This window comes from Chelonia mydas, chromosome 1 (assembly GCF_015237465.2).
Source record: "Chelonia mydas isolate rCheMyd1 chromosome 1, rCheMyd1.pri.v2, whole genome shotgun sequence".
In the NCBI taxonomy this organism is placed as follows: Eukaryota; Metazoa; Chordata; order Testudines; family Cheloniidae; genus Chelonia; species Chelonia mydas.
The window spans coordinates 183,598,682-183,613,426 of NC_057849.1; the positions used below are offsets into that span (position 1 = coordinate 183,598,682).

The window sequence follows — 14,745 nt, forward strand, 5'->3', positions numbered from 1 at the left end:
TCTGTCAGAGTTGCTGGCAAGAAGGAACTGAGAGGGCGAAGCGCCAGCGGCACCTAATATAGCAGCGCATGAGCGTGGCCATAGCTGACCTTACAGATACTGCTAAGACAGAAATCTCCAACTGTACACATGAATGCGCACACACCTAGAATGGATTAGACATGAGCAACACATCTCGAAGAATAACAGTTATGAAAGGTAGGAAGCTGGGTTTTTTTTAGTTTTATATAATACTATTGCTTATCTTTATTTTTCTAGTTACGGCAACCTCCTGTTAAACGTTTGAGACTAAGAGGGGATTGGTCAGATACGGGACCAAGAGCAAGGCCTGAGAGTGAACGAGAAAGAGATGGTAATGTGTGGTTATTTTAATTGTTGTTTCTAGTATTCCTGAAGAATATAAAGTGTTAAAAACAAAATTATCTGCAGTTTTTAAGGATCATACCCAAATTTTAGAATATTTCACTTATAGCTTAACATAAGATGAAAAATGTTGCTGTACTGAATATAGTAAATTTTATGCCCTGTCTGCATTAGGGAAATTCTAATCAGTGTAGTTAATAGTGTAGGTGCACCGTACCTGTGTGAAATAAGACTTACTGAATTAAGCTGCACTAATGTACTACATTGATGTAGTTACATCAGTGTGAATTTCCTTAATGTAGATATGGCGTTACTTTTTGCTAAAGCTACAAGAGGAAATACTGTGTAATAATTAAATCTGGACTAGGAATCAAAACAATAGTGTTTCAATCCTGATTCTGCCACTGATTCATTAGTGACAGTCGCCAAGTCGTTTAATTTTGATGCCTATGCTTTCACATCTGTAAAGTAGTATTACGCAGTGGCTGGAACCAGACGCAGTTAATACAGGCAGTTAATAGGTCCAAAAATTGCTTTGCCAATAATAAAGTGGGGTCAGCAAACAGTGATCCTATTGCATTTTAAGTTGGAAAGCTTGTGGAACGTTGCTGTCTTTCTTTAATGACATCTTCCCCTTTGCCCTTTAGTGCATTTTCATCTGCATATCCATAATGATCTCTTCGCTTATCTTCATGTGTGTTTGTGTGATTTTTTTTTTTTATACTCCACACTTCTATAGGCCCCACTCATTTTTTAAGTTTATTTCTTCTCACATCACCTCTTGGCTACAGCTCTTACTTGGTTCTTGCTCCTCACTTTCTGTCTGCATCCTCTCCTCTTGGCAGTTATGTTTTTTCTTTTTACTTTTTTCACTGTTCTTCTCTTTTTGGTTACCTGCTTACTCATATTAGCAATGGTCTGTCATGAAAAGGTTTTGAAAAGTGGCTGTGCTAGTTCTCCTACTTCCTAAAATCTGTCCTTTTTTTCTCATCTTCTCCTCTAGGTCTTCTCTTCCACTCACCTCTTCCTACCTCAGAAAACTTCTGTGTGTCCATCCCTTTTGCCTCAAGCCTTTCCCATGACCCTATAGTCTCTCTGTCCCTCTAGCTTCTCACATAAACAGTCACTTCTGATCGCCAGATGATCTGAAGTTTGAGAGGGATACTGAAAACTCTCTCGTTCATCCTGCTTCCCTCCTCTGCAGCAAGTGTTTTTGGAACCAAGCAAAACTGACAAACATTAGAAAAAGAGAAGCAACAAAGAAAAATGAAAAACTCCAGCTTGGCCTGTGGTGTGATTCTGACATTCCTCTCTTCTTCCTCTGGGCCATCTGTCTAGGCAGCTCTCACAGGTATTCAGAGGAATGGCAAGTCCACTTATCTTTTTGCTGCCTCGGATGTCCATTCTTTTTTCAGCAAAAAAATCTTTCAAACGTTTATAAACAATTGCAGAGTTGTTTTATTTTACAAGAATTACAGGAGTAATAGCTTAAGGTACAGCCTTTCATTTCTTGTGTGCTGTAGACACCTAGGCACGTGTTCGAAATCAATGGCTAAAAGGTCTTTAGCCACATGAGCCTAGCAACTTTGTCAACAAGGAGTTTAGGAAAAAAGTATCAGGAAATGGGGGAAAAAATCAAGAAAACAAGAAAATAATGGAAGTAAATTATGTAACGCTTTGAGGTAAAAAGATATGCTTTAAAATTGTCCAAAAGTTTAGGTATCTTAAAATACATCACAAGCTTTGCTGCTTTTTGCCCCATCAAAAGAATATTCAGGGTCACAGGAGGACACTTGTATGTATCTCAACACACAAACCTTTGAAAATTAAGAAAACTCATGTTTTTACTGAAAATACTTTTTTTTCCTTCTTAGGTCTTCTTTTTGTGTGTGCTTAATGTGAATTTAACGATTCCTTTTTTTATCACACTATCTTTACACACTCCCTCCCACCCACCCCATAACCCAGGGTTTTCAGAACCCAAGGCAGTGGTAATTTTCCTGATTTTCTCCAGGCGGTGTCAGGAATAAATCAGTGGGGACGCAGTTCCTCCATCTGATATGATTAGGGCCCTACCAAATTCACGGTCCATTTGGGCCAATTTCACAGTCATAGGATTTTTAAAATAGTAAATTTCATGATTTCAGCTATTTAAATCTGAAATTTCACTGTGTTGTAATTGTACGGGTCCTGACCCAAAAAAGAGTTGTGGTGGTGGTGGGTGGTTTGCAAGGTTATTTGCAAGGGAGGGTTGCAGTACTGCTACCCTTACTTCTGCGCTGCTGCTGGCAACAGTGCTGTCTTCAGACTTTGGCAGCTGGAGAGCGGCGGGTGCTGGCCAGGAGCCCAGCTGTGAAGGCAGAGCCGCTATCACCAGCAGCAGCAGCACAGAAGAAAGGATGGCATGGTATGGTATTGCCACCCTTACATCTGCTTCCCTGCCTGCAGAGCTAGGCCGTCAGCAGTCGCCACTCTCTGACCGCCCATCTCTGAAGGCAGCAGTGCAGATGTAAGGGTGTCATGGTATAGCATTGACACCCTTATTTCTGCACTACTGCTGGTAGGGTGCCGCCTTCAGGGCTGGGCAACCGGCCAACAGCTGCCGCCTCTCCCCAGTCACCTAGCTCTGAAGGCAGCGCAGAAGTAAGCGTGGCAATACCACGACCTCCCCTAAAATAACCTTGTAACCCACCCCGCAACTCCCTTTTGGGCAGGACCCCCAATTTGAGAAACATTGGTCTTCCCCATGAAATCTGTATAGTATAGGGTAAAAAGCACACAAAAGACCAGTTTTCACCAGGGGGGAGGGGAGACCAGATTTCACGGTCCGTGATGCATTTTTCATGGCTGTGAATTTGGTAGAGCCCTAGATATAATTGATACAAACTATTTTTAATTAGATTTTAAGCATGTGTGCGCGCGCACACATGCTGTCGCAGTAGGTTTTAGAGCATCTTAAACCTTTATATTTACCTAAGTTAAGATGGTTTCAAGGGATCAACAACTGGGTGTCCAGGTTCCAGTTTTTATCCAGCTGATGGGGAATTTTAGATGTCAGATCCTTGCCTAAAGAAAACTTCCTCGGACTGCTCCCAGGCACACTTTCTAACGAAACTTTTTATACATTTTCTCCAAACAAAGCACATACAGTAGAACCACAGAGTTACGAACTGACTGGTCAATCACACACCTCATTTAGAACCAGAAGTACGCAGTCAGGCAGCAGAGACCAAAAGAAAGCAAATACCTTACAGTATAGTACTGTGTTAAATGTAAACTACTGAAAAATAAAGGAAAAGTTTAAAAAAGAAAAAGCTTTGACAAGGTAAGGAAACTGTGTCTGTGCTTGTTTCATTTAAATTAAGATGGTTCAAAGCAGCATTTTTCTTCTGCATAGTAAAGTTTCAAAGCTGTATTAAGTCAATGTTCAATTGCAAACTTGAAAGAATAACCATAACGTTTTGTTCAGAGTTACGAATATTTCAGAGTTACGAATAATCTCCATTCCTAAAGTGTTTGTAACTCTGAGGTTCTTCTGTAACTCATAATAGCCCCTGATAGGCTAACAATTTTCCTAGCAATAGCCAATGACAATTCATTATTCTCATTATTAGCAAAGCATTTCTAATCATAACAAGAATAAAACTTACATCAGAGGGGCCTAAAACCAAGGTCATCTGTCAACACATTCCTTTTATTTTCATGAAATAATCCCTGACCTTGCCTCTCAGGGCCTAAGATTTTCCTTGCTATGTGATGTTTGGGTTTCCAGTGGCAATGGTTGAACATACAAAATGGCTGACTGCAGTACTGCCAAATTCTGGGATACATGCAAGTGTATCAAATTCAAGGACTACAACCCCACCCACCTCATTTTTCCTGTCACCGAGGTTGTCTGTCACCTAAGTTGTCTGAATATTTCTTCCATTGCTCCTCCAGAGGTTTCCTTTCTTCTCTCCATTTCACTCAGCCCCCTTTATGAGCTATGCCTAGTTCCAAGATCCTACTCTTTCACTAAGACTGCAGCTTCAGCACCTTGACTCTCATCTGATGCAGCTAAATAGTGGCTGATGTGCTGGGGACAGCAGCTACATTGTATTAGTTAGGCAAGTGGGTGAGCTGAGACTTCTGTTGTGCTAAATTATCTATTTATTACCTCATCCTTCCACCTTATATCCATCGCCTTTCTTATCTACCCTCCTCCTCTAATCCCTCCAGTTGTTCTGGTGGAATCCATCCCATCTCCTGATCTTCCTTGCGCTCATGCCCTACCTTACTCTTCTCCTTAACTTCTTGCTCTCTTCTGGCTTTTCCTTCTCACAATGCAAAAATGCTTTAATCTTTCCTATTTTACAAAACCAAACCTTGAGCCCACTTGCCTCTCCAACTGTCACCCAGTCGCCTTTCATCTCTAAGTTCATTGAATGCACTGTTTACAATTGCTGTCTGGAGTTCCTCTTCAATCCAACTTCTGTCCCTTGCATTCCACTGAAACCACTCTTGCCAAAAAAAAGACTCCTTCATAGCTACAGTTCAGGACTAGTTCTCCATACTTACCCTCCTTAACTTGTCAGCCACTTTTGGTACAGCTGACCATGCTCTTCTTGGAATCATGTCTGTCTTAGGTTCTGTGACACTGTCCTCTCCTGGTTCTCCTCCTACCTCTATAATCATTCCTTCATTGTGTCTTTTGAATAATTCTCCTTATCTGCCTTTGATCTTTCTTCAGGGCTTCCACAGGGCTTTCTGTCATTGGTTCCCTTCTCTTCTCCCTCTACCCCTTATCTCTGGGTAATTTCATTTGCAAACACAAATTCAACTACCATCTCTATGTTGACAACAAAGATCTACCTCTCTCCTGCAGACCTGTCTCCTTCTGTCCAAACTAAAATCTTGGCCTGTGTTTCTGACTTATTCTTGTGGATGTCTAGCAACAAGTTCAATCTGCAAAAGAACTCCTAATCTCCCTCCTCTGCCCAAGCCCCTTTCTCAAACACTGTGGACAACATCATTACCCTGCTGGTCACTCAGGCCTATAACTTGGGTATTATTTTTAACTCGGACCTCTCTCTGGGTCCTTACATCCAGGTTATATCTAAATTTTGCTGTTTGTTTCTGTATAACATATCTAAAATTACAGTCTTTCCTGTCCATCAACACAGCTAAAACTCTCATGCAAGCTCTCGTCGCGCATCTTGGTTACTGCAACATCCTTTGCTCTAGCTGTGACAAATGCAGTTTTGCCCCACTCATATCCATCCAGAATGCTGCTGCAAAGGCCATTTCCCTAGTCTGTTACTTTGACCACGTCACCCCTCTCTTTGAATCCTTTCACTGCTCCCCCTTCTCTATCACATCAAACATAAGCTACTTTTCTTCACTTTCAGGGGCCGTCACAGTCGATCCCCATCCTACCTATCGTCTATTTTGCTATCAAGCTGTCAATATTCACCTCGGATTGGCTAATGATGCCAGCTTCCACTGCCCACTTGTTAAATTTTCAAACAAACACCCTCATGCTTTCTCCCATGCTGCTTGCCACAGTTGAAAGGCACTTCCTGTAAACATTGGCAAAGCTACCTCATTATTCACTTTCAAATCCTTCATCAAAACTCTCCTTTGTCATGGTCCGTACAATTTTTTTTTACAAGGGTTGAATTGCAAGTTTGCTGAAAACACTGCCTATCATGCTGACCAATATATTGTCTCATTGTTTCCCTGTAATCCCCCTGCTTATCTATCCATCTGTTGTATTTTGTCTTATTCTTAGTCTCCACCCCAAGGGGTTAACAATCTGTGTCTTTGTTCTGTGTGTATAGCATCTAGTACAATGTGGTTCTGGTGCATGACTAGGGCTTCTAGGCAATATTGTAATACAAATAATATGTTTAACTGTGTTCTTGAATACAGCATCTTCTAACTAGATATGTGTCAGTTGGGCAACAAGTGAAATCTGTGGAAATTTGAATTCCCTTCTGTCACTTACATTAGATAGTGGAATAATCAGTAAATCACTTTTCCTGCTTTTAAGGTATTATCTAGTAAAAATGTCCTGTTTAATAATAAATAAAATAATAATAATTGTGGGAATCTGAAACAGCTGACCTATTAACTTTTATAACAAGTGTTCAAACTGAATACAGTGGAACTCAGTTACAGAAAGTCAGATATAGGGAAATTCCAATTTAATTGTGAAGCAGAATGAAAGTTGAGGTTTTTTTAGTTTATTTCCCTGTTCAAATTGCAATACGAGTTAGAATAACTTAGTCTTACTCTGAAAAAGTGATTTCACTCCGAGGATACCAATTTGTATAACTTCAGTACTGTGTTTTTATATGGAAAAAGAAAAGCGTCTCTTGCTTCTTTACAAAATTGCAGATAAAATTTCAATATCTTTATTTTTACAGGGGAGCAAAGTCCTAACGTCTCTCTGATGCAGAGGATGTCAGACATGCTATCAAGATGGTTTGAAGAAGCTAGTGAAGTTGCGCAGAGCAACCGAGGACGAGGAAGATCTCGGTCTAGAGGTGATAACTTATTTTAGTAAGGATAAACAGAATTATTGATACTACAAGGATTTTTTTTTACATGAAAGAGGGGGTTGGATGTACAAGATCTTTTTGATTGGAAGCTTTCTGGGGCACAAACTATAGTTTTAGTATATTGTACAGTACAGAACATTTTATGTTTGCAAAATATTAAATGATCATACAAAAGAGTCCTTCTGTAAATGTGCATTTGCTATTTTTTTCCCCAAAGGTGGAACCAGTCGACCAGATGCCTCCATTATTAGCAACGTACCACCAAGTGCTGAATCAGAGACTGCAATGGAAGTGGATGGTCCTGAACAGCTTCCATCCTCTTCATCCTCTACAATGTCAGCACAAGCTCCCTCAACATCTTCCTCAGTAGAAACCCCCCCTTCCACATCCTTACTATCCTCTCCTGATAATGAACAAAGACCATCTTTGGAGGCATCTGCTCATCCTACACTCCATCAGTCTGGTGAGGAGAAATTGATCCAATATGCCATGGTTTATCAAATTACTTAAATAACAAACTACAATTTTGTTTTTGACACGTTTTTGGTAATTGATTTATAGTCTTGTTGAGGTCACGCATGTCATGAATGTGGATTAGATGTTTCTGTTACCTGATACTCTAAAGTATGGCTATAAAGAAATATACTTTCACAAAGAGAATCTCAAGTAGAATTACTAATCTTGTTTTTAAAAATTAATTATACTTTTTTTTTAAAACCAAAAAAACCTATATTTTGTATTGTTTAACTGTCTTCTTCGTGGCATATAAGTAGATACCCTACCCCTCCTGCTGAGATTTGGCTGCAGTAGCTCCAACACAATGAATAGCAAAATCTGTCATCTTTTGCTCATCAATGGAAATCTGGAATGATGTGTCCCTTTCAGCCTGTATATACACCCAGGTCCTATAGAAGCTATGCCAGAATCAACTAGGGCAGAGTTGTTTTGCCTGCTGAAAGTATCTGGATGGACAGGGCTCACCTTGTAGTGTATTCTGTCCCATTTAATAATCTAAGTTCTATTTTCACTTCTAATATTGTAACTGAAGTAGCTCCTTGTCTTAAATGGAGATTTACATTTACATTAGTGTAAATGAAAGGAGAATTTAGCCTAGTTGTTAATATCAGTGATCTCTTTGTGGGAGAGAGCTACAAGGCTGAGTCACACCCCTCTGCACCAATACGCAGAAGAGGCACTGTTTGTCCTGGATCCCTGTGGGTGCATAGTAGAAGGCGAGGAATACCACATGCAAGAGGTGTTGCCAACTACCACAATTTTCTCTCAAATATCACAATAACTGGTGTGTTTCCCACAGCCCCAGCTTCTAGAGTCATGTGTTTACATGAGAATCTCAGCTTTCAGTTTTTTAAAAAAAAGTAAGTTTAGAGTCCTTATGGCTATAGAGAGAAGCTTGAAGATGAGACCTGAGTGCACCCAAAAGGTTGAGGAACTAGAAGGAAAATAATCCCTGCCCCCAAATTGTTGTTTTTTAAAAATCTCATGGGTTTTTTGAGGCTTGACTTGTGATTTTTGAAAATATGGGGGAGGCAGTACTGTGTAAGGTCCACCCTCTCTCTTCTGATACTTATTGCAGGCATTGTGAGTTGCTGTCCTTGGAGGAGATGCCTGGTTCCAACTCTCCCAGGCCCTGAGTGGATGTGCTGGGATGAGGGAGAGATGAGATTTTTCCCCATCTCCCAATCTTCTTTGAGAAGCAGCCATAAGAGGAAAGAGAGAGTGCCATTCACTGTGCTATGGCTGCTGCAGTCAGACCCTCTGGGACATTATCAGAAAGGGGCAGGACAGTACTGCTGCTTAAAAACATGGAAGAAAGAGAAGTTAAAGATATAAATGGATGTTTAATAAAGGTAATTTAAAAAAACCCCAAAACTTTCAAATATACCAATATTCGTCTGGTATCCCAGTTAATTTTCCCTAATAGAGAAAGTAAACAGCAACAATTTTACTCATTCCAACTGAAGTGTGGTTCATCTCTCCTAATAAATGAGAAAGTCAGGAACCCATTTTATTGAATATCAGGGGCTTTCAGTTACCTATAGCTTTTGCACACAGCATATTGATGCTGATACTATACCAACCAAGGTTTATATTCACAAATTGTCAAAAGCTCAAGGGTTCCGCTATACATAAAATGCTGCAGATTTCAGCCACCCTCATGTGTGATAGAGAGATGGCCAATCCCAGTATTGATCTGACTGTCATTTTGCTTTGTCCATTATATGTTACTGTTTACTGGGGCCTGTTGTCCCCATGGCTGCACCTACTGTGTTAAAGAGAACTGCTGCAGGCTACTTTATTAAACGCTGTGAGTTGCATAATGACAACTGTTATAGAGAATCTTATGTAGTTCTATACCAGCATTTTTCTGACATCTCTCCTACAGAATTCACTCTCACAAACGAAGTTTTCCTTCTGTATTTCTCTGAATAAGTCTGAAACTTTGGGTGAAAGTTTCTCATGCCAGCATGTGGAGTCCAACTGATACCATTATTTCCCAATACATCCCCCTTCTGATGGTGTGCTCTCTCTCTCTGCACCACTTCCATTGTCAGATTCCTATCAAACAGGGAACTAAGCAACCTTCACCAAAAAAATTAATGGAAGTTTGCTTCACATCAGGTTTGAAAGATCATATGTCTTGAGGGCAATGGAGATTTTAAACTTGCTGTAATTATGTTTGAGGTCTTTGACCACAACTGGTTAGGATTTCAGTTTTATGTCTTATCCAGATACTTTACTCTTACACTGCTCCTGAATGATATGTTCAGATGTTAGTTCAGTTATGAGTATGAAAAAATACCACTTTTTGAATAACCAGAATCTCTCCTGCAGGAGTGATTACAGTAGTAACTTACTGGTCAGGAATAACATGATTCACTGAGATGGTAAAGTTGCACATAGAGAGATGTTGTTACAAAGAGGAGGGAGAAAAATTGTTCTCCTTAACCTTTGAGGATAGGACAAGAAGCAATGGGCTTAAATTGCAGCAAGGGGGGTTTAGATTGGACATTAGGAAAAACTTCCTAACTGTCAGGGTGGTTAAGCACTAGAATAAATTGCCTAGGGAGGTTGTGGAATCTCCATCATTGGAGATTTTTAATAGCAGGTTAGACAAACACCTGTCAGGAATGGTCTGCATATTATTTAGTCCTGCCATGAGTGCAGGGGACTAGACTAGATGACCCCTTGAGGTCCCTTCAAGTCCTATGATTCTGTGGCTAGTATCTACAGCTGTATCTGCTCACGCAGAAAGTGACTTGTTGAAATAAAGAACATTTGACTGTATGGTATTAAATACTGAAGGATTGCTTTTAAAAAAATAACCCAGAATAGTCCCATAATCATCAGAATTTAAAACCAAACTCTATTTGTATATGTTTTTTTAATCTATTACAGATCACTTGTAGAACACCATGCCTTTAGAGTTATTCCACAAACATAGAAAAGATACATTCCTTGCTCGAAGGAACTTACAGTTTCAGATAGGCCAGACACAGAAAAATAATGAAGGAAAGTGAATGAGAAACTTATTGGTGAAGAGAGGACAGGAAAGATTCCTAGGAGAACTTGGTTTTAAGGAGACGTTTGAAGGAAGAAGAGAGCTTTTGGCAGATTGAGTTCAGAAGGGTGTTCCAGGAGCAAGAGGCAACTACAGAGAAGGCATAAAGCTGAGAAGGAGGAAGTGGTAGCAGTAAGGCAGGAGGAATGAGAGGGGGATATGGAGAGTGAGAAAGAAAAGTAGAAGGACTGTTGGATCTTGAAGGGATGGAGAATTTAAGAGACAGGGTGGTAGGCTATGCAGTGGTGTGAGTGACAGGAGAGGAAAAAGAGAGGACTGTAATAGCAGTATTTTGAATATAATGGTGAAGAGGAGGAAAGGCAAACAGAAGAATGTTGCAAAACCTAAAGGGAAGAGATGATTGGGTGGGGAGGGTTGGAAACCTTGAGAGGAAAAGCCAAAGATGATCCAGCCATCAGTTTGGAGAGGGCAATGGTGAATGTTCATTTGGAGAGGACAGAAAAGCTTTAGTGAGTGTTAAGAAACTGAGGGCAGTCACCATCTTTTGGACCAGGGTGACTTTCATAGAAACAGAGCATGATTCATGAGGGAACAGGAGAATGGACTACTAAGCAAATAACTTTCACTGTTCTGTTTTATAATTTGCTACATTTCTTTCAGGCACCTGAAATAACCCCCCCTTTGAAACCCAAACATTTTATTACTGTTTATTTGAATCATGATACATATTTAAATCCTTTGCATACTATGTTGTCCTCAAAGTATGTCATGCAATGGATGCCTGACTTCCTGTTTCAGAAATACTCTTGCCCTTTTACATTTTGAGAAACGGTCTATACAGACAATAGCCGGCACAAAAATAATACAGCATGGGATCTTTGTCACATGAGCCACTTCATCTGAAAATTGTTTATATTCTGTTAGAGAAGTACAGTTGAAACCTCTCAAATGTGGTGTTGGAGCATTGTTAAAGTTCCTGTAGTGAGACAAATCACTGAAAACCTTTAACTTTAAGATTGAAATTAATCTTCTGTTTCTCTGAGGGAAATCATAGCTGATAGAGATTTTTATTGCCCTGTCACTTACAAAAACTTGTTAATATGGGTATAAAATGAACATATTAGTTTTGGTTTTTGCTCTGTCTGTCTCACTCAATGGAAACTAGGAAATGTTCATTATTATGGTTTTAATATTAATTTTAAACTAGCGATAAATTGTAAGCTACTCAGTTTTATGCAACAACCCATATATAAAATGTTAATCAGACTTTATTTCCATAAACGGAGTGGCAGAGAGACATGCACACATTGAGTGCGTCTTTGGATACATTTTCTTTATATTAGATGGTCAAATTAATTGGGAAAACATTGAATCCATAGGTTTGTCCCGATTTTAAGCAAGTTCTACCTTATTTTGAACTGGGGATGTGTCATTGGCATTTATTTTGTTTTCTGACTCCACTTGCTGGCAAGGTGACTTCTGCTTGAAGATTCTGACTGGTATTAAAAGATTTAGTAAAGCAGAAATTCATAGGCAAGAAAAATTGGTTCTTCTAAAATGTGAGGGGTAACTTTTTAATAACTTTTAAATAACCATGATTTCTGGGCTAAGTGGAACTGAATCCTTTAAGCAAATACTGGAAACTGCAATTTTAGCCACAATTGAGAAATAATTAAAAAAATAATTAAAACAAACTTGGAACTTTGATTCCCCAAGATACCAGGTTTTCTGTTATTTGACAACCCCTCCTGGCATATTTGTTTTGCATGCTGGGGTCCTTTAGGATATATATTTTCCTTTTTCCTTCCTGTTACATTTCATCATCAGCCACCAACTGGTTGGTTGTAATATCCAGAAGTGGTGATAGACAAGGGACACTGGAATCCAAGACCAGAGGAAACCTGAATAGAGCAAGGGAAGGAGGAGAAACAATTTAGACTCCTTGGTAGTAATGATTGATTTCAGCAAGTACCAGTGAATCAGAGATGGGACTGGTACCTGAAGGAAAAGTGTGTAGCTGACAAGTAGTAGGAAGAGGGCAAGGTGAGAACAGTTAAGTATTTAAAATGGTATCTAAAGAGAGATTATTGCTAAGAGGCCAGTAGCAGGAAACCTTGGTGATCTTTTTTGAGGTACCTCTTTATGGACCTAGTTAGCAGTGTTTCCAGATTTTTTTTTTTTTTTTTTTTAAAGGTTCATATTTGGGAGTGTATAAATTGAAGGCTACCAGAAAATAGTTGACAATGTTAAAAATTGCTGCTTTCTGCTTGGACATCTGTCACCTCTGTCCATAATCCCCTTCTCAGGTGGTTGTTTTTTTTTTTTTTTTCCTTTTGGCAGTTGGGATTATATAACTATTTGGTTAAATGACATTTTAAAATAAAACCATTCAAGTAAGTGTGTTTGAAGTTTTAGCTCATGGATTAAGGTTGCATAACTTTTCCCACTTACCGAGAGTACTGATTTGGTTAGGCATACCAAGAACATGTAAAAAGATGAATTTAAGTTTTTTGTTTTATTTTAAATCTATCTTGGTATATTTCGTTTTTAAATTTTCTTCAGTTAATCGCTTGAATAGTTGGGGGTATGGAGGTGGGCATGTACTATGAAAACTGAACTTCATATGTCCTGTGATTCATACTTTTAGAAAGGGAAAAACCCAAATTTAAATATTTTGTTTATGCTTCTAATTATTGCACTTTAATAAGCTGCCATATAAAAGAAATACTTTGCTTTTATTCCTCGTAGTATCTGTTGCCTTGCTCTTCAGTCATTTGTTCTTTTTATCTTTTATATGTTCTATGCCTTTTTCTTTTACACCTTTTTTTTCCCTATCTGTCAGAATTTTTGGCACCTGAGTTAGCTATACTCCGTAGGGGCCTGCAGCGACTGAGGCTTAAGAAGGCTGAACAACAAAGACAGCGAGAGCTAGCTGAGGGTTCAGCACCAAAGTCCTCCACCTCTGATCAGTCTTCCCCTAAGGGCTCCTCACAGGACCCCCAGACTTCAGGTTGTCATTTGTCAAGGTTTCTTAAGCAGCTGATGTAGTTATAGTTTGTGCTGCTATTGTTTGCTGAGATGCTTCCTCTTCAGAACAAAACAGTTAATGCACTTGCTGCTTATTTTTACCTTGCGTGTGGTGGTGGTATCACAATTAGATACACACTAATGGCAGCATTACTATATATATATTTTCCTAATATTGTTGTGATACATAGTTTCATTTAAGTACTGGTAGGTTATGAATAGTACGCTACAGCAAATTTTGCCCAAATAGGGTCACAACTTTCCAGAAGGAAGCTGAGCATGCTGCAAATAACCAGAAATGGAGTTGTTTTGAGCAGCACTTGTTAGAAAAGTGAATAGTGAAAGTTACTCTCATCTAGGTGGAGTACACCGGACCCTCGTTAGAACCCGTGTCTATATAGCACGAATTTGCATATAATGCAGTCGCGGCCATGGATCCCAAATTTAATTACTTTAATTGCAGTTCATTTTAACGCGGTCCCCACTGTAACACGGTACTCGCATGGATCCCAAATCCCGCTTTCTAGCGAGGATCCAGTATATGTTGACACATAACCACCCAGGGCTACATCTTCATATTAAAGGAGGCTGTGTCGGTGAGTCATGTTAAGACTCTATTGGCTACATTCTGGGCTTACTGGCACTAAACAATTTCACAGTAATGATGAAGTAAACAGACAGCATATGTAGATATTTTTGCTTTACTAAAAATTTCCTTCAGAATAAACGTTTGCGCTATGCTCATTGTAAAAATGTCTCTAATGGCTGCTGTATCTTGGCTTCCAGCTCTCTTCCTTTTAAACTTATTCCATATCTTAAAATAGACAAAGCAATGCAGAACTGGAGTAAGATGGTTGACTGGCAGATCAATAAGTATATTGGATATAAAAATGTTCATTATATCTGATGTTAATTTTTGACAGACATAAGAAATTGAAAAGATCTCTCTTCTCAATTCTGTCTCACAGGAATTGCGCATCCATGTACAATTGGCTCCATTCATTTATTTATGGGAATATTAGGAGTTTGGAATAAACCTTAAGGGCTTGCTGTCGTCAACTCAAGAAATACCTATTCACCTGATTTTGTCTAAAATTCTCAGTCTCAGAAATAATTAGAAGTTAATAGGGTCTGTTCACTAGAAATATGCTGTAATTGTGAAATTTGTGCATATGCAGCCTTAACTTTGCCATTCCTGACTCATGAATGCTTAACTTCTCTTAATATATTGTATTTTTGCATGGACTCTCCTTTTTCTTTTTTTAGGGCCAA

General features: G+C 39.2%; 1 protein-coding gene across 12 annotated transcripts in view; it reads left to right on the forward strand.

Annotated features, from left to right (window-relative positions):
• Window positions 1-14,745, forward strand: part of DCAF6 (DDB1 and CUL4 associated factor 6) — a 158,423-nt gene that overhangs the window by 73,838 nt on the left and 69,840 nt on the right. For 6 of the 12 annotated variants that reach the window (XM_043538454.1, XM_043538450.1, XM_037906815.2 and 3 more), the window contains 4 exons: window positions 259-352; window positions 6,771-6,890; window positions 7,123-7,368; window positions 13,289-13,456. In XM_043538454.1, the coding sequence (XP_043394389.1) occupies window positions 259-352; window positions 6,771-6,890; window positions 7,123-7,368; window positions 13,289-13,456 (628 nt within the window). The remainder of the gene's footprint in view (window positions 1-258; window positions 353-6,770; window positions 6,891-7,122; window positions 7,369-13,288; window positions 13,457-14,745) is intronic. The other 6 variants (XM_043538457.1, XM_037906796.2, XM_043538455.1 and 3 more) reach the window with 1 other exon arrangement.